Source organism: Pristiophorus japonicus, chromosome 3 (genome assembly GCF_044704955.1).
Source record: "Pristiophorus japonicus isolate sPriJap1 chromosome 3, sPriJap1.hap1, whole genome shotgun sequence".
Taxonomy (NCBI): domain Eukaryota; kingdom Metazoa; phylum Chordata; class Chondrichthyes; family Pristiophoridae; genus Pristiophorus; species Pristiophorus japonicus.
The window spans coordinates 5,046,337-5,067,542 of NC_091979.1; the positions used below are offsets into that span (position 1 = coordinate 5,046,337).

At 49.1% G+C, this 21,206-nt stretch overlaps 1 protein-coding gene across 4 annotated transcripts in view; it reads left to right on the forward strand.

The window, feature by feature from the left end:
- obsl1a (obscurin like cytoskeletal adaptor 1a) overlaps nucleotides 1-21,206 on the forward strand; it is a 192,428-nt gene that overhangs the window by 14,774 nt on the left and 156,448 nt on the right. For all 4 annotated transcript variants that reach the window (XM_070875141.1, XM_070875142.1, XM_070875143.1 and 1 more), the window contains exons 2-3: nucleotides 13,429-14,595; nucleotides 20,794-21,063. In XM_070875141.1, coding sequence (XP_070731242.1) covers nucleotides 13,485-14,595; nucleotides 20,794-21,063 — 1,381 coding nt within the window. In that variant the 5' untranslated portion in view covers nucleotides 13,429-13,484. The remainder of the gene's footprint in view (nucleotides 1-13,428; nucleotides 14,596-20,793; nucleotides 21,064-21,206) is intronic.

Here is a 21,206-nt window from a genome sequence, read left to right on the forward strand (position 1 = left end):
ACAGTATGTAAGGGGAATCACAGTGTGTAATGAGGGGAATCACAGTGTGTAATGAGGGGTATCAGGGTGTGTGATGAGGGGAATCACGGTGTGTAATGAGGGGTATCACAGTGTGTAATGAGGGGTATCAGCATGTGTAATGAGAGGTATGAGGGTGTGTAATGAGGGGTATGAAGGTGTGTAATGAGGGGTATCAGGGTGTGTAATGAGGGGTATCAGGGTGTGTAATGAGGGGTGTCAGGGTGTGTAATGAGGGGTATCAGGGTGTGTAATGATGGGTATCAGGGTGTGTAATGATGGGTATCAGGGTGTGTAATGATGGGTATCAGGGTGTGTAATGATGGGTATCAGGGTGTGTAATGATGGGTATCAGGGTGTGTAATGATGGGTATCAGGGTGTGTAATGATGGGTATCAGGGTGTGTAATGATGGGTATCAGGGTGTGTAATGAGGGGTATCAGGGTGTGTAATGAGGGGTATCAGGGTGTGTAATGAGGGGTATCAGGGTGTGTAATGAGGGGTATGATGGTGTGTAATGAGGGGTATGATGGTGTGTAATGACCGAGGATCAGGGTGTGTAATGAGTGTTATCAGGGTGTGTAATGAGTGTTATCACAGTGTGTAACGAAGGGTATCAGGGTGTGCAATGAGGAGTACCAGGGTGTGCAATGAGGGGTATCAGGGTGTGTAATGAGGGGTATCAGGGTGTGTAATCAGGGGTATCAGGGTGTGTAATGAGGGGTATCAGGGTGTGTAATGAGGGGTATCAGGGTGTGTAATGAGGTATATCAGGGTGTGTAATGAGGGGTATCAGGGTGTGTAATGAGGGGTGTCAGGGTGTGTAATGAAGGGTGTCAGGGTGTGTAATGAGGGGTATCAGGGTGTGCAATGAGGGGTATCAGGGTGTGTAATGGGGTGTATCACAGTGTGTAATGAGGGGAATCACAGTGTGTAATGAGGGGAATCACAGTGTGTAATGAGGGGAATCACAGTGTGTAATGAGGGTAATCACAGTGTGTAATGAGGGGAATCACAGTGTGTAATGAGGGGAATCACAGTGTGTAATGAGGGGAATCACATTGTGTAATGAGGGGAATCACAGTATGTAAGGGGAATCACAGTGTGTAATGAGGGGAATCACAGTGTGTAATGAGGGGTATCAGGGTGTGTGATGAGGGGAATCACGGTGTGTAATGAGGGGTATCACAGTGTGTAATGAGGGGTATCAGCATGTGTAATGAGAGGTATGAGGGTGTGTAATGAGGGGTATGAAGGTGTGTAATGAGGGGTATCAGGGTGTGTAATGAGGGGTATCAGGGTGTGTAATGAGGGGTATCAGGGTGTGTAATGAGGGGTATCAGGGTGTGTAATGATGGGTATCAGGGTGTGTAATGATGGGTATCAGGGTGTGTAATGATGGGTATCAGGGTGTGTAATGATGGGTATCAGGGTGTGTAATGATGGGTATCAGGGTGTGTAATGATGGGTATCAGGGTGTGTAATGATGGGTATCAGGGTGTGTAATGATGGGTATCAGGGTGTGTAATGATGGGTATCAGGGTGTGTAATGATGGGTATCAGGGTGTGTAATGATGGGTATTACGGTGTGTAACGAGGGTTATCAGGGTGTGTAACGAGAGGTATCGGGGTGTATAATGAGGCGCATCAGGGTGTGTAATGAGGGGTATTAGGGTATGTAATGAGGAGTATGAGGGTATATAATGAGGGGCATCAAGGTGTGTAATGAGAGGTATCAGGGTGTGTAATGAGGATTATCAGGGTATGTAATGGCGGTATCACAGTGTGTCATGGGGGTTTCAGGGTGTGTATTGAGGGATATCAGGGTGTGTATTGAGGGGTATCAGGGTGTGTATTGAGGGGTATCAGGGTGTGTAATGAGGGGTATCAGGGTGTGTAATGAGGGGTATCATGGTGTGTAATGAGGGGTATCGGGGTGTGTAATGAGGGGTATGAGGGTGTGTAATGAGTGTTATCAGGGTGTGTAATGAGTGTTATCAGGGTGTGTAATGAGTGTTATCAGGGTGTGTAATGAGTGTTATCAGGGTGTGTAATGAGTGTTATCAGGGTGTGTAATGAGTGTTATCAGGGTGTGTAATGAGTGTTATCAGGGTGTGTAATGAGTGTTATCAGGGTGTGTAATGAGTGTTATCAGGGTGTGTAATGAGTGTTATCAGGGTGTGTAATGAGTGTTATCAGGGTGTGTAATGAGTGTTATCAGGGTGTGTAATGAGTGTTATCAGGGTGTGTAATGAGTGTTATCAGGGTGTGTAATGAGTGTTATCAGGGTGTGTAATGAGTGTTATCAGGGTGTGTAATGAGTGTTATCAGGGTGTGTAATGAGTGTTATCAGGGTGTGTAATGAGTGTTATCAGGGTGTGTAATGAGTGTTATCAGGGTGTGTAATGAGTGTTATCAGGGTGTGTAATGAGTGTTATCAGGGTGTGTAATGAGTGTTATCAGGGTGTGTAATGAGTGTTATCAGGGTGTGTAATGAGTGTTATCAGGGTGTGTAATGAGTGTTATCAGGGTGTGTAATGAGTGTTATCAGGGTGTGTAATGAGTGTTATCAGGGTGTGTAATGAGTGTTATCAGGGTGTGTAATGAGTGTTATCAGGGTGTGTAATGAGTGTTATCAGGGTGTGTAATGAGTGTTATCAGGGTGTGTAATGAGTGTTATCAGGGTGTGTAATGAGTGTTATCAGGGTGTGTAATGAGTGTTATCAGGGTGTGTAATGAGTGTTATCAGGGTGTGTAATGAGTGTTATCAGGGTGTGTAATGAGTGTTATCAGGGTGTGTAATGAGGGGTATCAGGGTGTGTAATGAGGGGTATCAGGGTGTGTAATGAGGGGTATCAGGGTGTGTAATGAGGGGTATCAGGGTGTGTAATGAGGGGTATCAGGGTGTGTAATGAGGGGTATCAGGGTGTGTAATGAGGGGTATCAGGGTGTGTAATGAGGGGTATCAGGGTGTGTAATGAGGGGTATCAGGCTGTGTAATGAGGGGTATCAGGCTGTGTAATGAGGGGTATCAGGCTGTGTAATGAGGGGTATCAGGCTGTGTAATGAGGGGTATCAGGGTGTGTAATGAGGGGTATCAGGGTGTGTAATGAGGGGTATCAGGGTGTGTAATGAGGGGTATCAGGGTGTGTAATGAGGGGTATCAGGGTGTGTAATGAGGGGTATCAGGGTGTGTAATGAGGGGTATCAGGGTGTGTAATGAGGGGTATCAGGGTGTGTAATGAGGGGTATCAGGGTGTGTAATGAGGGGTATCAGGGTGTGTAATGAGGGGTATCAGGGTGTCTAATGAGGGGTATCAGGGTGTCTAATGAGGAGGATCAGGGTGTGTAATGAGTGTTATCAGGGTGTGTAATGAGTGTTATCAGGGTGTGTAATGAGTGTTATCAGGGTGTGTAATGAGTGTTATCAGGGTGTGTAATTAGTGTTATCAGGGTGTGTAATGAGTGTTATCAGGGTGTGTAATGAGTGTTATCAGGGTGTGTAATGAGGGGTATCAGGGTGTGTAATGAGGGGTATCAGGGTGTGTAATGAGGGGTATCAGGGTGTGTAATGGTGGTATCACAGTGTGTAATGGGGGTATCAAGGTGTGTAATGAGGGGTATCAGGGTGTGTAATGAGGGGCATCAGGGTGTGTAATGAGGTGTATCACAGTGTGTAATGAGGGGTATCAGGGTGTGTAATGAGGGGTATCAGAGTGTAATAGAAACATAGAAACATCGAAAATAGGTGCAGGAGTAGGCCATTCGGCCCTTCTAGCCTGCAGCGCCATTTAATGAGTTCATTGTTGAACATGCAACTTCAGTACCCCATTCCTGCTTTCTTGCCATACCCCTTTACCCCCATCGTACTAAGGACTACATCTAACTCCATTTTGAATATATTTAGTGAATTGGCCTCAACAACTTTCTGTGGTCGAGAATTCCACAGGTTCACCACTCTCTGGGTGAATGAGCGCGTATCAGTGCAACATTCCCCTAGGGGCAGGGGATCGTGAGGTCGTGCTCGACACGCTGTCCAATCCAAAGTCTGATTGCTGCAGGGTGGGTGGAATGTCTGATTGCAGCCAATAAGTTTAGATTCAGTAATTGGGGACGGGGAAAAGTAGTTTGGAGCAATGCGGATCCGTTGTCACTGTCAACAGGTTTCAACTAATATCAGCAATGCTTTGCATACTATTGAGTGCTAGTGTTGAGATCTAAAGTGGATTCTTGTCAGGACAATGTCAGACTGTTCCCTCAGATAGTTCTCCTCCACTCCTGAGGCAATAAAACATCCCAGCGCGCTTCACAGGAGCGTTTATCCAATGCAATTTGACACCGAGCCAGATAAGGTGATATTAGGGCAGGTGCCCAGAGGCTTGCTCGAAAAGGCAGGTTTTAACGAGCGTCTTAAAGGAGGAGAGAGAGGTCGAGAGGTGGAGAGATTTAGGGAGGGAGTTCCAGAGCTTGGGGCCCAGGCAACAGAAGGCACGGCCACCGATGGTGGAGCGATTGAAATCGGAGATGGTCAGGAGGGCAGAATTAGAGGAGCACAGACATCTCGGGGGGGTTGTGGGACTGGAGGAGGTTACAGAGATAGGGAGGAGTGTAGGGGCTGGAGGTGGTTACAGAGATAGGAAGGGGTGTAGTGGCTGGAGGACGTTACAGAAATAGGGAGGGGTATAGGGGCTGGAGCACGTTACAGAGATAGGGAGGGGTGTAGGGGCTGGAGGAGGTTACAGAGATAGGGAGGGGTGTAGGGGTGGAGGAGGTTACAGAGATAGAGAGGAGTGTAGGGCTGGAGGAGGTTACAGAGAGATATTGAGGGGTGTAGGAGCTGGAGGAGGTTGCAGAGATAGGGAGGGGTGTAGGGGCTGGAGGAGGTTACAGAGATAGGGAGGGGTTTAGGGGCTGGAGGAGGTTACAGAGATAGGGAGGGGTGTAGGGGCTGGAGGAGGTTACAGAGATAGGGAGGGGTTTAGGGGCTGGAGGAGGTTACAGAGATAGGGAGGGGTGTAAGGGCTGGAGGAGGTTACAGAGATAGGGAGGGTATAAGGGCTGGAGGGGTTTACAGAGATAGGGAGGGTGTAGGGGCTGGAGGAGGTGACAATAAGGGGTTACAGAGATAGGGAGGGTGTAGGGGCTGGAGGAAGTGACAATAAGGGGTTACAGAGATAGGGAGGGGTGTAGGGGCTGGAAGAGGTGACAGAGATAGGGAGGGTGTAGGGGCTGGAGGAGGTGACAGAGATAGGGAGCGTGTTGGGGCTGGAGGAGGTGATAGAGATAGAGAGAGATGAGGCCCCTGGAAATCTGGAACATTCTCCCTTCAAAAGCTGTTGATGCTGGGAGAGTGATAGATTTTTGTTAGCTAAGGTTAAACAGGGGTATGAAGCTAAGTCGGGAATGTGGAGTTAAGGAACCAATTAACCATGATCTGGTTGAATGACGGTTTAGGTTTGAGAGGCTGAATGGACCTCCTCCTGTTCCTGTGTAACAGGCTCGGGGGGCTGAATGGCCTCCTCCTGTTCCTGTGTAACAGGCTCGAGGGGTTGAATGGGCCTCCTCCTGTTCCTGTGTAACCAGCTCGACGGGCTGAATAGGCCTCCTCCTGTTCCTGTGTAACAGGCTCGAGGGGCTGAATGGCCACCCTCTTGTTCCTATTTAACAGGCTCGAGAGGCTGAATGGCCTCCTCCTCTTCCTGTGTAACCAGCTCGACGGGCTGAATGGGCTTCCTCCTATTCCTATGTAACAGGCTCGAGGGGCTGAATGGCCTCCTCCTGTTCCTGTGTAACAGACTCGAGGGGCTTGATGGCCTCCTCCTGTTCCCTGTGTAACAGACTCGAGGGGCTGAATGGTCTCCTCCTGTTCCTGTGTAACAGGCTCGAGGGGCTGAATGGTCTCCTCCTGTTCCTGTGTAACAGGCTCGAGGGGCTGAATGGCCTCCTCCTGTTCCTGTGTAACAGGCTCGAGGGGCTGAATGGCCTCCTCCTGTTCCTGTGTAACAGGCTCGAGGGGCTGAATGGTCAGGTAAAGATGGCCTCAGTGAGCCTCCATCTGCCCAGGGTTGAGGAGGGGAAGATTTGCCAGACTCTGTGCACTTGATCTCCATGGATCTTTGGTGTATGGACAGGACAGGATCAGGCTTGGCACTGATGCCCCCTAACATAGAATTATATCGTATGTACAGCACAGAAACAGGCCATTCGGCCCATCCGGTCCATGCCCATCACCATATCCTTCTATTCCTTTTTCCCCCCATGTGTTTATCCAGCTTCCCCTTAAATGCATCGATACTATTTGTCACAACCACTCCCTGTGGCAGCGAGTTCCACATTCTCACCACTCTCTGGGTAAAGGGGTTTCTCCTGAATTCTCTATCGGTTTTATCAGTGACTGTCTTATATTGATGGCCTCTAATTTTGTACTCATCCACAAGTGCAAACCCTCTCTCTGTATTTACCCTATCAAATCCCTTCATAATCTTCAAGACCAGGTAAACCATCAGGTTTTTTTTCTGGAGAAAAGCATCCCGGCCTGTTGTGCCCTTCCTGATCGTTATAATCTCTCAGTTCCGGTATCACCCTTGTGAATCTTTTTGCAGTTCCCCGGTGCGCGATATCCTTTTTGTTTCGCACACATGACACCAAGAAACAGCTGAGCGTACTGGACACAGCAAAGGCTCTGGGCCCCGACAACATCCCGGCTGTTGTGCTGAAGACTTGTGCTCCAGAACTAGCCGTGCCTCTAGACAAGCTGTTCCAGTACAGCTACAACACTGGCATCTACCCGACAATGTGGACAACTGCCCAGGTATGTCCTGTCCACAAAAAGCAGGACAAATCCAATCTGGCCAATTACCGCCCCATCAGTCTACTCTCAATCATCAGCAAAGTGATGGAAGGGGTCGTTGACAGGGCTATCAAGCGGCACTTACTCACCAATAACCTGCTCACCGATGCTCAGTTTAAGTTCCGCCAGGGCCACTCGGCTCCAGACCTCATTACAGCCTTGGTCCAACCATGGACAAAAGAGCTGCATTCCAGAGGTGAGGTGAGAGTGACTGCCCTCGACATCAAGGCAGCATTTGACCGAGTCTGGCATCAAGGAGCCCGAGTAAAACTGAAGTCAATAGGAATCAGGGGAAAACTCTCCACTGGCTGGAGTCATACCCAGCACAAAGGAAGATGGTTGTGGTGGTTGGAGGTCAATCATCACAGCCCCAGGACATCGCTGCAGGAGTTCCTCAGGGCAGTGTCCTAGACCCAACCATCTTCAGCTGCTTCATCAATGACCTTCCCTCCATCATAAGGTCAGAAGTGGGGATGTTCGCTGATGACTGCACATTCAGTTCCATTCACAACTCCTCAGATAATGGAGCAGTCCGTGCCCACATGCAGCAAGGCCTGGACAACATTCAGGCTTGGGCTGATAAGTGGCAAGTAACATTCGTGACACACAAGTGCCAGGCAATGACCATCTCCAACAAGCGAGAGTCTAACCACTGCCCCTTGATATTCAGCGGCATTTCCATCACCGAATCCCCCACCATCAACATCCTGGGGGTCACCATTGACCAGAAACTTAACTGGACATAAATACTGTGGCAACAAGAGCAGGTCAGAGGCTGGGTATTCTGCGGTGAGTGTCTCACCTCCTGACTCCCCAAAGCCTTTCCACCATCTACAAGGAACAAGTCAGGAGTGTGATGGAACACTCTCCACTTGCCTGGATTGGTGCAGCTCCAACAACACTCGAAGCTCGACACCATCCAGGACAAAGCAGCCGCTTGATCGGCTCCCCATCCGCCACCTTCAACACTCACTCCCTCCACCACCGGCGCACCGTGGCTGCAGTGTGCACCATCTACAAGATGCACTGCAGCAACTCGCCAAGGCTTCTTCACAGCAGACGGTGGTTGGAGGGACGGGTGGGTGGGTGGCTTGGGTTGTCGTGCGCTCCTTCCGCTGTTTGTACTTGGCTTCCACGTGCTCCCGGCGAAGGGACTCGAGGTGTTCGGCGCCTTCCCAAATGCTCCTCCTCCACTTTGGGCGTCCTTGGGCCAGGGATTCCCAGGTGGGGATGTTACATTTTTTCAAGGAGTTGGTGGGGATGTCACATTGATTTACATCAATGCTGATTAATCCTAAAATCTTACAGGACAGAAGCAGGTCATTCGGCCCATCGTGCCAGTGCCAGCCATTACGCAAGAACCAATCGCGCTGTTGGAATGATGCGAGTCCGACCATAACTGATGCCCGGTAACATCATCTGCTGTCTGAGCAATGCAACACCTGAACCATTGGCGACTGGGCTCGCCTTTACTGAGTGTTTGAAAGGGCTAGAGAGGTTCACGCACAGGCTTATGCGAGAGACGCGACACCCGGTTCAGGTCACAGAGGTCTCCTATTGTTAGTCACTGGGTTACGCTCTCACCTAAGCTCTGGAACTCCCTGACTAAATCTCTCCGCCTCACTACCTCTCTTTTTCTCCTTCCAGACGTCCCTTAAAACCAACCAAGCATTTGGTCACCTGCCCTCATTTCTTCTTATGCGGCTCGGTGTCAAATTGTTTATCTCATAACACTCCTGTGAAGCGCCTTGAGACGTTTCACTACGTTAAAGGCGCTATATAAATACAAGTTGTTGTTGTTGTTGTAAGGTTAAGTACTGGTCAGTACAGGCAACACCCCTCGACGTAAGACTCTCAGACCCACGATGAGAGTGACTGGTGAGAATATCTAAGGCAAGCACCGAAACCTGTAGAATCATAGATTCTTGCAGCACACGAAGAGGCCGTTCGGCCCATCGTTCCGCTGCCGGCTTTCTGAAAGAGTGATCCAATTGGTCCCTCTCCCCCTGCTCTTTCCCCATAGCCCTGCAGAGCTTTTCCCTTCGAGTATTTATCCAATTCGCTTTTGAAAGAAAGACTTGCATTTATATAGCGCCTTTCACGACCACCGGACATCTTAAAGCGCTTTACAGCCAATGAAGTACTCTTGGAGTGTAGTCACTGTTGTAATGTGGGAAATTGAATACAATTGACTCTGCTCCCACCACCCTTTCAGGCAGCGCATTCCAGATCACAACAACTCGCTGTGTAACAAAAATTTCTCCTACTCTCTTCCTCTGGTTCTTTTCTCTTCTCGCCCCCGCACCCCCGCCACACACAATTTTAAGGATTTTCCCCTTTGTTCTGGACTCCCCAACAAGAGGAAATAATTCCTCTCTTTCCATCTCAATCAACATAACCAAAAAAAACACAGATTATCTGGTCATTATCACATTGATGTTTATGGGAGCTTGCTGTGCGCAAATTGGTTGCCGCGTTTCCCACATTACAACAGTGACTACACTCCAAAAAGTACTTCATTGGCTGTAAAGCGCTTTGAGACATCCAGTGGTCGTGACAAATGTAATATATAGTTCCACCTAGTGGACTACTGTGGTAATAAGACCATAAGAAATAGGAGCAGGAGTAAGCTATATGGCCCCTCGAGCCTGCTCCGCCATTCAATATCATGGCTGATCCGATCATGGACTCGCGTCCACTTTCCTGCCCGCTCCCCATAAACCCCTTATTCCCTTATCGGTTAAGGGAAGGCTCTGTGCCTCAAATCGAGGAGTATTCGGAATAAGGTGGACGAATTAAATGCGCAGAAGCAGTTAACGGATACGATGTGATTGGCATCATGGAGACATGGCTCCAGGGTGACCAAGGCTGGGAGCTCAACATCCAAGGGTATTCAGCATTTAGGAAGGATAAACAGAAAGAAAAAGGAGGCGGGGTGGCGTTGCTGGTTAAAGAGGAAATTAATGCAATAGTAAGAAAGGACATTAGCCTGGATGATGTGGAATCAGTATGGGTGGAGCTGCGGAATACCAAAGGGCAGAAAACGCTAGTGGGAGTTGTGTACAGACCACCAAACACTAGTAGTGAGGTTGGGGACAGCATCAAACAAGAAATAAGGGATGTGTGAATAAAGGTAGAGCAGTTATCATGGGCGACTTTAATCGACATATTGATTGGGCTAACCTAACTGGTAGCAATGCAGTGGAGGAGGATTTCCTGGAGTGTATTAGGGATGGTTTTCTAGACCAATATGTCGATGAACCAACTAGAGAGCTGGTCATTCTAGACTGGGTGATGTGTAATGAGAAGGGACTAATTAGCAATCTTGTTGTGCGAGGCCCCTTGGGGAAGAGTGACCATAATATGGTAGAATTCCTTATTAAGATGGAGAGTGACAAAGTTAATTCGAAAACTAGGCTCCTGAACTTAAGGAAAGGTAACTTCGATGGTATGAGGCAAGAATTGGCTAGAATAGACTGGCAAAGGATACTCAAAGGGTTGATGGTGGATAGGCAATGGCAAACATTTAAAGATCACATGGATGAACTTCAATTGTACATCCCTGTCTGGAGTAAAAATAAAACGGGGAAGGTGGCTCAACCATGGCTAACAAGGGAAATTAAGGATAGTGTTAAAGCCAAGGAAGAGGCATATAAATTGGCCAGAAAAAGTAACAAACCTGAGGACTGGGAGAAATTTAGAATTCAACAGAGGAGGACTAAGTGTTTAATTAAGAGGGAGAAAATAGAGTATGAGAGGAAGCTTGCTGGGAACATAAAAACTGACTGCAAAAGCTTCTGTAGATATGTGAAGAGAAAAAGATGAGTGAAGACAAACGTAGGTCCCTTGCAGTCGGATTGAGGTGAATTTATAATGGAGAGCAAAGAAATGGCAGACCAATTGAGCCAATACTTCGGTTCTGTCTTCACGAAGGAAGACACAAATAACCTTCCGAAGATACTAGGGGACAGTGAGAAGGAGGGACTGAAGGATATCCTTATTAGGCGGGAAATTGTGTTCGGGAAATTGATGGGATTGAAGGCCGACAAATCCTCGGGGCCTGATAGTCTGCATCCCAGAGTAATTAAGGAAGTGGCCCGAGAAATAGTGGATGCATTGGTGATCATTTTCCAACAGTCTATCGAATCTGGATCATTTCCTATGTACTGGAGGGTAGCTAATGTAACACCACTTTTAAAAAAAGGAGGGTAATTATAGACCGGTTAGCCTGACATCAGTAGTGGGGAAAATGTTGGAATCAATCATTACGGATGAAATAGCAGCACATTTGGAAAGCAGTAACAGGATCGGACCAAGTCAGCGTGGATTTATGAAAGGGAAATCATGCCGAATCTTCTGGAATTTTGTGAGGATGTAACTAGTAGAGTGGACAAGGGAGAACCAGTGGATGTGGTGTATTTGGACTTTCAAAAGGCTTTTGACAAGGTCACACACAAGAGATTGGTGTGCAAAATTAAAGCACATGGTATTGGGGGTAATGTACTGACGTGGATAGAGAACTGGTTGGCAGACAGGAAGCAGAGAGTCGGGATAAACGGGTCCTTTTCAGAATGGCAAGCAGTGACTAGTGGGGTCCCGCAGGGCTCAGTGCTGGGACCCCAGCTCTTTACAATATACATTAACGATTTAGATGAAGGAATAGAGTGTACTATCTCCAAGTTTGCGGATGATACTAAACTGGGTGGCGGTGTGAGCTGTGAGGAGGACGCTAAGAGGCTGCAGGGTGACTTGGACAGGTTAGGTGAGTGTGAAAATGCATGGCAGATGCAGTATAATGTGGATAAATGTGAGGTTATCCATTTTGGGGGCAAAAACATGAAGGCAGAATATTATCTGAATGTCGGCAGATTAGGAAAAGGGGAGTTGCAACGAGACCTGGGTGTCATGGTTCATCAGTCACTGAAAGTTGGCATGCAGGTACAGCAGGTGGTGAAGAAGGCAAATGGTATGTTGGCCTTCATAGCTAGGGGATTTGAGTATAGAAGCAGGGCTGTTGTACAGGGCCTTAGTGAGGCCTCACCTGGAATATTGTGTTCAGTTTTGGTCTCCGAGTCTGAGGAAGGATGTTCTTGCTATTGAGGGAGTGCAGCGAAGGTTCACCAGACTGATTCCAGGGATGGCTGGACTGACATATGAGGAGAGACTGGATCAACTGGGCCTTTATTCACTGGAGTTTAGAAGGATGAGAGGGGTTCTCTTAGAAACATATCAGATTCTGACGGGACTGGACAGGTTAGATGCGGGAAGAATGTTCCCGATGTTGGGGAAGTCCAGAACCAGGGGACATAGGATAAGGGCTAGGCCATTTAGGACTGAAATGAAGAGAAACCTCTTCACTCAGAGAGTTGTTAACCTGTGGAATTCCCTGTCGCAGAGAGTTGTTGATGCCAGTTCACTGGATATATTCAAGAGGGAGTTAGATATGGCTTTTACGATTAAGGGGATCAAGGAGTATGGAAAGAAAGCAGGAAAGGGGTACTGAGGGAATGATCAGCCATGATCTTATTCAATGGCGGTGTAGGCTTGAAGGGCTGAATGGCCTACTCCTGCACCTATTTTCTATGTTTCTATGTTTCTAAGAAGCTGTCTATCTCTGTCTTAAATGTATTCAATGTCCCAGCTTCCACAGCTCTCTGAGGCAGTGAATTCCACTGCAGCCATTGCTGTAAATACATCATCATCATAGGCAGTCCCTCGGAATCGAGGAAGACTTGCTTCCACTCTAAAAATGAGTCCTTTGGTGGCTGAACAGTCCAATACGAGAGCCACAGTCCCTGTCACAGGTGGGACAGACAGTGGTTGAGGGAAGGGGTGGGTGGGACTGGTTTGCCGCACGCTCCTTCCGCTGCCTGCGCTTGGTTTCTGCATGCTCTCGGCGACGAGACTCGAGGTGCTCAGCGCCCTCCTGGATGCACTTCCTCCACTTAGGGCGGTCTTTGGCCAGGGACTCCCAGGTGTCAGTGGGGATGTCGCACTTTATCAGGGAAGCTTTGAGGGTGTCCCTGTAACGTTTCCTCTGCCCACCTTTGGCTCGTTTGCTGTGAAGGAGTTCCGAGTAGAGCGCTTGCTTTGGGAGTCTCGTGTCTGGCATGTGGACAATGTGGCCTGCCCAGCGGAGCTGATCAAGTGTGGTCAGTGCTTCGATGCTGGGGATGTTGGCCTGATCGAAGACGCTAATGTTGGTGCGTCTGTCCTCCCAGGGGATTTGTAGGATCTTGCGGAGGCAGCGCTGGTGGGTATTTCTCCAGCGACTTGAGGTGTCTACTGTATATGGTCCACGCGGGGGCCATACAGGAGCCATCCTGCATAGCTCAGAAACATGGACCATGTACAGTAGACACCTGTAAATACAATAAAAGCATCAGGTGACAGGTCACCTTACTAGTTCGTGTGTTAAGAGCCTATCTTGTAAGGGTGTGTTAGTGATGTGATAAGGAGGATACCATAAAAGGCACGACAGAAATGCAAATCTTTCTTTCTTTTGCCGATTATCGTTAGAATAAAAGTGTTAAATTTGTTTTCCCGTTGACTATCTTCAGGTGGATGCCCCAAGGAGACCGGCTCGATTGCCGCGGCCGTTAGGTGTTCTCCGAGGATGGACGTGTTTGGAGGAGCCCCGAGATTCCTGGCGTACCCCCGAACCTTTACCGTGCCCAACGGGGCGGACGCAGTCCTCAAGTGCCAGATCGCGGGGGACCCCCGGCCCACGGTGATCTGGGAGCGGGACAAGGCCCAGATCACCCTGTCCGCCCGCCACCGCTTCCTGGAGGAGGGCGACGTCTACCACCTGGTGGTGTCCCGGGCCCGGCTGGAGGACAGCGGGCAGTACATCTGCAAGGCCAAGAACGGGGTGGGGGAGACCTATGCCGCGGCCACCCTGCGGGTGGAGGAGGGGGAGGGGAGCCCCGAGGACAAGCCGGCCTTCCTGGTCAAGCCCGCCTCGGCCCGGGTGGCGCAGGGCGACGGCGTGGTCTTTGACGGCCAGCTGACCGGATGCCCGGCGCCCGCTGTGACCTGGGAGAAGGACGGGCGGAAGCTGGGCGAGATCTTCGAGAGCGCGCACTTCAGTGCGGGCCAGGGGGACGGCGAGGGCTGGCACCGGCTGGAGATCTTCGGCGCACGGGCGCCCGATGCTGGCGTGTACCTCTGCCGCGCGCGCAACGTCTACGGCGAGGCCATGGCGGCGGCCGTCTTGCTGGTGGACCCCGGCCCGCGCCCCGACGACGACGGGACGGCGCCCAGCCCCGTCTCCGCCGTCGCCGTCCCCGCCGGCCAGCCCAGCGCCAACGGCCTCCGGGACGGCGAGGGGCCGGGCGGGCACGGGCGTCGCCGCGAGAGGAGGCACCGGAGCCGCCACCACCACCACCGCCGCCCGCCCGAGCCCGAGCCCGACCCCGGCAAGGCCCGGCGGAGAGCGGAGGCCGGAGACTCGCCCCGGCCCGCCAAGGTCAAAGTCTTCTCCGTGACAGAGGGCAAGCACGCCAAGTTCCGCTGCTACGTCACCGGCAAACCCAAGCCCGAGATCGTCTGGAGGAAGGACGGCCGGCTGGTCGCCCCCGGCAGGCGTCACCTCCTGTACGAGGACAGGGAGGGCTACTTCATCCTCAAACTGCTCTACTGCAAGCAACTGGACAACGGCCTCTATGCGTGTGCGGCCTCCAACGCAGCCGGTCACACTCTCAGCTCCGTGCTGCTCAACGTCAAAGGTACCCCGCCTAATACTCCCTCATTTCGTGGCATGAATCTCTCCCCAGTGAGGGCGGAGTAATGTGTGCACCTGTGAGTATGCTCACAGGTTTGTAGAGCAGTTGAGTGCCCAAAACCCCCCCACCCAAAAAAAAACCACAAAAAAAATCAAAAAAGGGCCTTGCTAAGTGTTTGGAGTGTCCCCCAGATCCGGGGGCACTTGATTTAACTGGTTAATTTTGTTTCCAACCAAAAGAGTTGTAGAGCTGTTGGCACAAAAAAACAATTAAAAAAAAAAAAAAAAGGGCACCTGAAAAGTGTTTGGAGTGTGTGTTCCCCCGCCCTCCACGCCTCCCCCTTCCCCCCCGCTTTAATAAGGGGCACTTGATTTAACGTTTATTTTTGATTTTACAACAAAAAGAGTTGTAGAGCTGTTGATCCAGCGGTACGCTCGTGGCCTTCCGCGAGAGGTGGGCGCCGGAGGGACTGGAGTGCATCATCAACCCCGGCAACCAAATCTTAATTTGATCTGTTTAATGTCTAAAGTTTAATTTGTTGGTTTTGGTGCCCCTTTAATAAGGGGGCATTTGATTTACAGGTTCAACTGAAATAGTTGTAGAGCTGTTGAGGAGCCCGTGTTCGATATCTATGATCAGAAACATAGAATCATAAAAACATAGAAAATAGGTGCAGGAGCAGGCCATTTGAGCCTGCACCACCATTCAATAAGATCATGGCTGATCATTCCCTCAGTATCCCTTTCCTACTTTCTCTCCATACTCCTTGATCCCTTTAGCCTAAGGGCCACATCTAACTCCCTCTTGAATATATCCAACGAACTGGCCTCAACACCTCTCTGCGGTAGGGAATTCCACAGGTTCACAATTCTCTGAGTGAAGAAGTTTCTCCTCATCTCAGTCCTAAATGGCTTACCCCTTATCCTTAGACTGTGACCCCTGGTTCTGGACTTCCCCAACATCGGGAACATCCAGTCCCATCAGAATTTTATGTTTCTATCAGGTGTGTGAGGTTGCAGCCCCTCTTCCAATATTTGAAGGGGCTGCTGCTTAAATTCTGGTTGCACTTCAGTCCCACACTCCTGATCTTTGGGCACCCTGTGCGGAGGGGAGAGCGGGCAGGTCGGAGGGCCTCCTCGTAGGACTGCTCCTGGGCACAACCAAGGGGGTCATCAGCCGATCCAGGCAGCGGGCGATCGAGGGGTTCGTTCAGCCCGACTGCCTGCCTCTCTTCCGCGGTTACATCCGAGCCAGGGTGTCCCTGGAGATGGAGCACGCGGTGTCCACCGGTACGCTCGCGGCCTTCCGTGAGAGGTGGGCGCCGGGGGGACTGGAGTGCATCATCGCCCCCGGCAACCAAATTTTAAGTTGATCTAAGTTTCCGTTAAAGTTTTAAGAACATAAGAAATAGGAGCAGGAGTAGGCCATACGGTCCCTCGAGCCTGCTCTGCCATTTAATATGATCATGGTCGATCCGATCACAGACTCAGATCCACTTCCCTGCCTGTTCTCCATAACCCTTTATTCCCTTATCGGTTAAGAAACTGTCTATCTCTGTCTTAAATTTATTCAATGTCCCAGCTTCCACAGCTCTCTGAGGCAACGAATTCCACAGATTTACAACCCTCTGAGAGAAGAAATTCCTCCTCATCTCAGTCTTAAATGGGCCACCCCTTATTCTAAAATCGTGCCCTCTAGTTCTAGTCTCCCCCATCAGTGGAAACATTCTCTCTGCATCCACCTTGTCAAGCCCCCTCATAATCTTATACGTTTCGATAAGATCACCTCTCATTCTTCTGAATTCCAATGAGTAGAGGCCCAACCTCCTCAACCTTTCCTCATAAGTCAACCCCCTCATCTCCGGAATCAACCTCGCGAACCTTCTCTGAACTGCCTCCAAAGCAAGTATATCCTTTCTTAAATATGGAGACCAAAACTGCACGCAGTATTCCAGATGTGGCCTCACCAATACCCTGTATAGCTGTAGCAAGACTTCCCTGCTTTTATACTCCATCCCCTTTGCAATAAAGGCCAAGATTCCATTGGCCTTCCTGATCACTTGCTGTACCTGCACACTATCCTTTTGTGTTTCATGCACAAGTACCCCCAGGTCACGCTGTACTGCGGCACTGTTACTTTCATCAGCCTTTTGATTCCGAATCCCGAAACTATAGCTTTCAGCAATTTCTGATGGTTTGGGGTTATAGTGCTGCTCCAGCTTCGTTAAAGTCTCTTTAAGCATTGTGTCCTTTGGCTCGTCAGGCACAAGCAGATTTACAAGGGTTTCGTATAATGCCGGACCCGCCACCGATAAGAAGATCGCTTTCTTACATTCCAACACAGCCCGGTTCTGGACTGCATTGTCTGGAACTTCGATTATGTTATTTGCAGTGAAATACATTTCTAGCCGATCCCGGTCATGTCTATATTCACCCAAATGTCCCAATAAACCTGCCATTTTAACCTCTAGTTGTTCACACCATGTGCTGTATTTTACCTCGGATTTTGTAGCTTTTTTCCAAAGACAGAAACTTCCAAAGTCTCTCTGTCAGCTGGCTGAATCCTTCACCAATAAAATTTTTGCTTTAAATCATCCGAAAAATCCCATCTCAGTCGGCAACTGTGATATATTCACAGAGCACAAACACACAGCTCCTAACATGGAGGCAGCTCTCTCAGAAGCCTCCGGAAACTGCCTGGTTCTGTTTAATGATTAACTATGCACTTGCAGTACACAATACGTCCACATCCACAGTGTGGAGCTACAAACATTACAAGCTTACAGACATGACATTGTTGTAAAGACCTCATTAGCTATTCATAAATATAGATTTATTGGCTGTGTTTGCTGCTAATAACAGGGCAGACTGGTCACGAAAGTAAAAGCCCATGCGATTCAGGGCAAAGTGGCAAGTTGGATCCAAAATTGGCTCAGAGGCAGGAAGCAAAGGGTAATGGTTGATGGGTGTTAATGTGAGGTAATGCATTTGTCGAGGGCTAACAAGGCAAGGGACTATACATTAAATGGTAGGTCACTGAGAAGTGTAGAGGAACAAAAGGACCTTGGAGTGCAGGTCCACAGATCCCTGATAGGACAAGTGGATAAGGTGGTTAAGAAGGCATACGGAATGTTTGTCTTTATTAGCTGAGGCATAGAATACAAGAGCAGGGGGGTTATGCTTGAACTGTATAAAACACTAGTTAGGCCACAGCTGGAGTACTGCGTGCAGTTCTGGTCACCGCATTACAGGAAGGATGTGATTGCACTGGAGAAGAGATTTACGAGGATGTTGCCTGGACTGGAGAATTTTAGCTATGAGGAAAGATTGGATTGTATGGAGTTGTTTTCTTTGGAACAGAGGAGGCTGAGGGGAGACGTTATTGACATGTATAAAATTATGAGGGGCCTGGATAGAGTGGATAGGAAGGACCTATTTCCCTTAGTAGAGGGGTCAACAACCAGGGGGCATAGATTTAAAGTAATTGGTAGGAGGTTTAGAGAGGATTTGAGGGGAAATTTCTTCACCCAGAGGGTGGTGGGGGTCTGGAACTCACGGCCTGAAAGGGTGATAGAGGCAGAAACCCTCACCACATTTAAAAAATACTTGGATGTGCACCTGAAGTGCCGTAACCTACAGGGCTACGGACCGAGAGGTGGAAAGTGGGATTAGGCTGGGTAGCTCTTGGTCGGCCGGCACGGACACGATGGGCCGAATGGCCTCCTTCCGTGCTGTAAATTTCCATGATTGTATGAGTAAACTGTGAGGTAGACACAAAGAGCCTGCAAAGAGATATAGACAGGGTAAGTGAAACATAGAAACATAGAAAATAGGTACAGGAGTAGGCCATTCAGCCCTTCGAGCCTGCACTGCCATTCAATGAATTCATTGCTGAACATGCAACTTCAGTACCCCATTCCTGCTTTCTCGCCATACCCCTTGATCCCCCTAGTAGTAAGGACTACATCAAACTCCTTTTTGAATATATTTAGTGAATTGGCCTCAACAACTTCCAGTGGTAGAGAATTCCACAGGTTCACCACTCTCTGGGTGAAGAAGTTTCTCCTCATCTCAGTCCTAAATGGCTTACCCCTTATCCTAAGACTGTGACCCCTGGTTCTGGACTTCCCCAACATTGGGAACATTCTTCCTACATCTAACCTGTCTAAACCCGTCAGAATTTTAAACGTTTCTATGAGATCCCCTCTCATTCTTCTGAACTCCAGTGAATACAAGCCCAGTTGATCCAGTCTTTCTTGGGCAGTAAGGTGGCAGATGGAGTATAATGTGGGGAAATGTGAGATTGTTCACTTTGGTAGGAAGAATGGAAAAACAGAATATTTTTTAAATGGTGAGAAACTATTAAATTGTGTTCAGAGAGTCTTAGGTGTCCTTGTACAGGAAACACAGAGGGTTATCATGCAGGTACATCAAGCAATGAGGAAGGCAAATGGAATGTTGTCCTTTATTACTAGAGGGTTGGAGTACAAGAGTAAGGAATTGTACAGGGCTTTAGTGAGACCACACCTGGATTACTGTGCACAATTTTGATATCCTTATCTGAGGAAGGATATAGCGTCAGTGCAATGAAGGGTCACAAGATAGATTCCTGGGGTGAGGGCTTTCTATGAGGAGAAATTGAGGAGACTGGGCCTATACTCTCTGTAGTTTCGAAGATTGAGAAACTGGTAAGATTCTGAGGGAGATTAACAGGGTAAATGCTGGGAGGTTATTTCCCCTGGCTGGAGTGTCCAGAACTAGGAGGCACAGTTTCAGGATGAGTGATGCAGTTTGGCAGAAAAAAAATCAAAGAGCAAGTTATTATTTAAATGGAGAAAGATTGCAAAGTGCCGCAGTACAGCGGGACCTGGGGGTACTTGTGCATGAAACACAAAAGAATAGTATGCAGGTACAGCAAGTGATCAGGAAGGCCAATGGTATCTTTGCCTTTATTGCAAAGGGGATGCTGTATAAAAGCAGGGAAGTCTTGCTACAGCTATATAAGGTATTGGTGAGGCCACACCTGGAGTACTGCGTGCAGTTTTGGTTTCCATATTTACGAAAGGATATACTTGCTATGGAGGCAGTTCAGAGAAGGTTCACTCGGTTGATTCCGGGGATGAGGGGTTTGGCTTATGAGGAAAGGTTGAGGAGGTTGGGCCTCTACTCAGTGTAATTCAGAAGAATGAGAGGTGATCTTATCGAAACGTATAAGATAATGAGGGGGCTTGACAAGGTGGATGCAGAGAGGATGTTTCCACTGATGGGGGAGACTAGAACTAGGGGGCATAATCGTAGAATAAGGGGCCGCCCATTTAAAACTGAGATGAAGAGAAATGTCTTCTCTCAGAGGGTTGTAAATCTGTGGTATTCGCTGCCTCAGAGAGCTGAGAAAGTTGGGACATTTAATAAATTTAAGACAGAGATAGACAGTTTCTTAACCGATAAGGGATTGAGGGGTTATGGGGAGTGGGCGGGGAAGTGGAGCTCAGCCCATGATCAGATCAGCCATGATCGTATTAAATGGCGGAGCAGGCTCGAGTGACCGTATGGCCGACTCCTGCTCCTATTTCTTATGTTCTTATGTGGAGCCATTTAAGACCGCGATAAGAAGAAATATCTTCACTCAGAGGGTTGTGAATCTTTGAAATCATCTACTGTACATGTGGATGCTGAATCATTGAGTATTTTCAAGGCTGTGATAGATAGATCTTCAGACTTTCGGGGAATCAAGAGATATGGGGATCGGGCAGGAAAGTAGAGTTGAGGTTAGAAGATTAGCCATGATGAATGGCGGAGCAGGCTAGAGGGGAAATGTCTTCACCCAGAGGGTGGTGGGGGTCTGGAACTCACGGCCTGAAAGGGTGGTAGAGGCAGAAACCCTCACCACATTTAAAAAGTACTTGGATGTGCACCTGAAGTGCCGTAACCTACAGGGCTACGGACCGAGAGCTGGAAAGTGGGATTAGGCTGGGTAGCTCTTGGTCGGCCGGCACGGACACGATGGGCCGAATGGCCTCTTTCAGTGCTGTAAATTTCTGTGATTGTATGAGAGTAAGCTGTGAAGCGAGCACAAAGGGATATAGACCGGTTAAGTGAGTGGGCAATAATTTGGCTGAAATGGCCTCCTTTCTGTGCCGCAGATCCCTACGTTGCTGTAAAGAGCTTGTGGGCTATTCCTCTTTGTCTCTCTCCTTTACAGAACCTCACGTCAAGTTTACGAGCCAGCTACAAGATGTGGAGGTGAACGAGAGGGAGCAGGCCATCCTGGAGTGTGAGGTGCCGGGCGACTCCGTGCCCGCCGTCTGGTACCTGGAAGACCGCAAGTTGCTGCCCAGTGCCAAGTACGTGATCGAGCAGCGGGGCGCTCTGCGCCGGCTCACCATTAAGGACATCACCATGGACGACGACGGCATTTACCTGTGCGAGATGAAAGATGGCGGCCGGAGCATCGCCGAGGTGGCGGTCAAAGGTGAGCAGTTGGAAGAGCATACGAATTAAGAGCAGGAGTCGGCCATTCGGCCCCTTGAGCCTGCTCCGCCATTCAATAATATCATGGCTGGTCTTCCACCTCAACCCCACTTTTCTGTCCGAACCCCATATCTCTCGATCCCC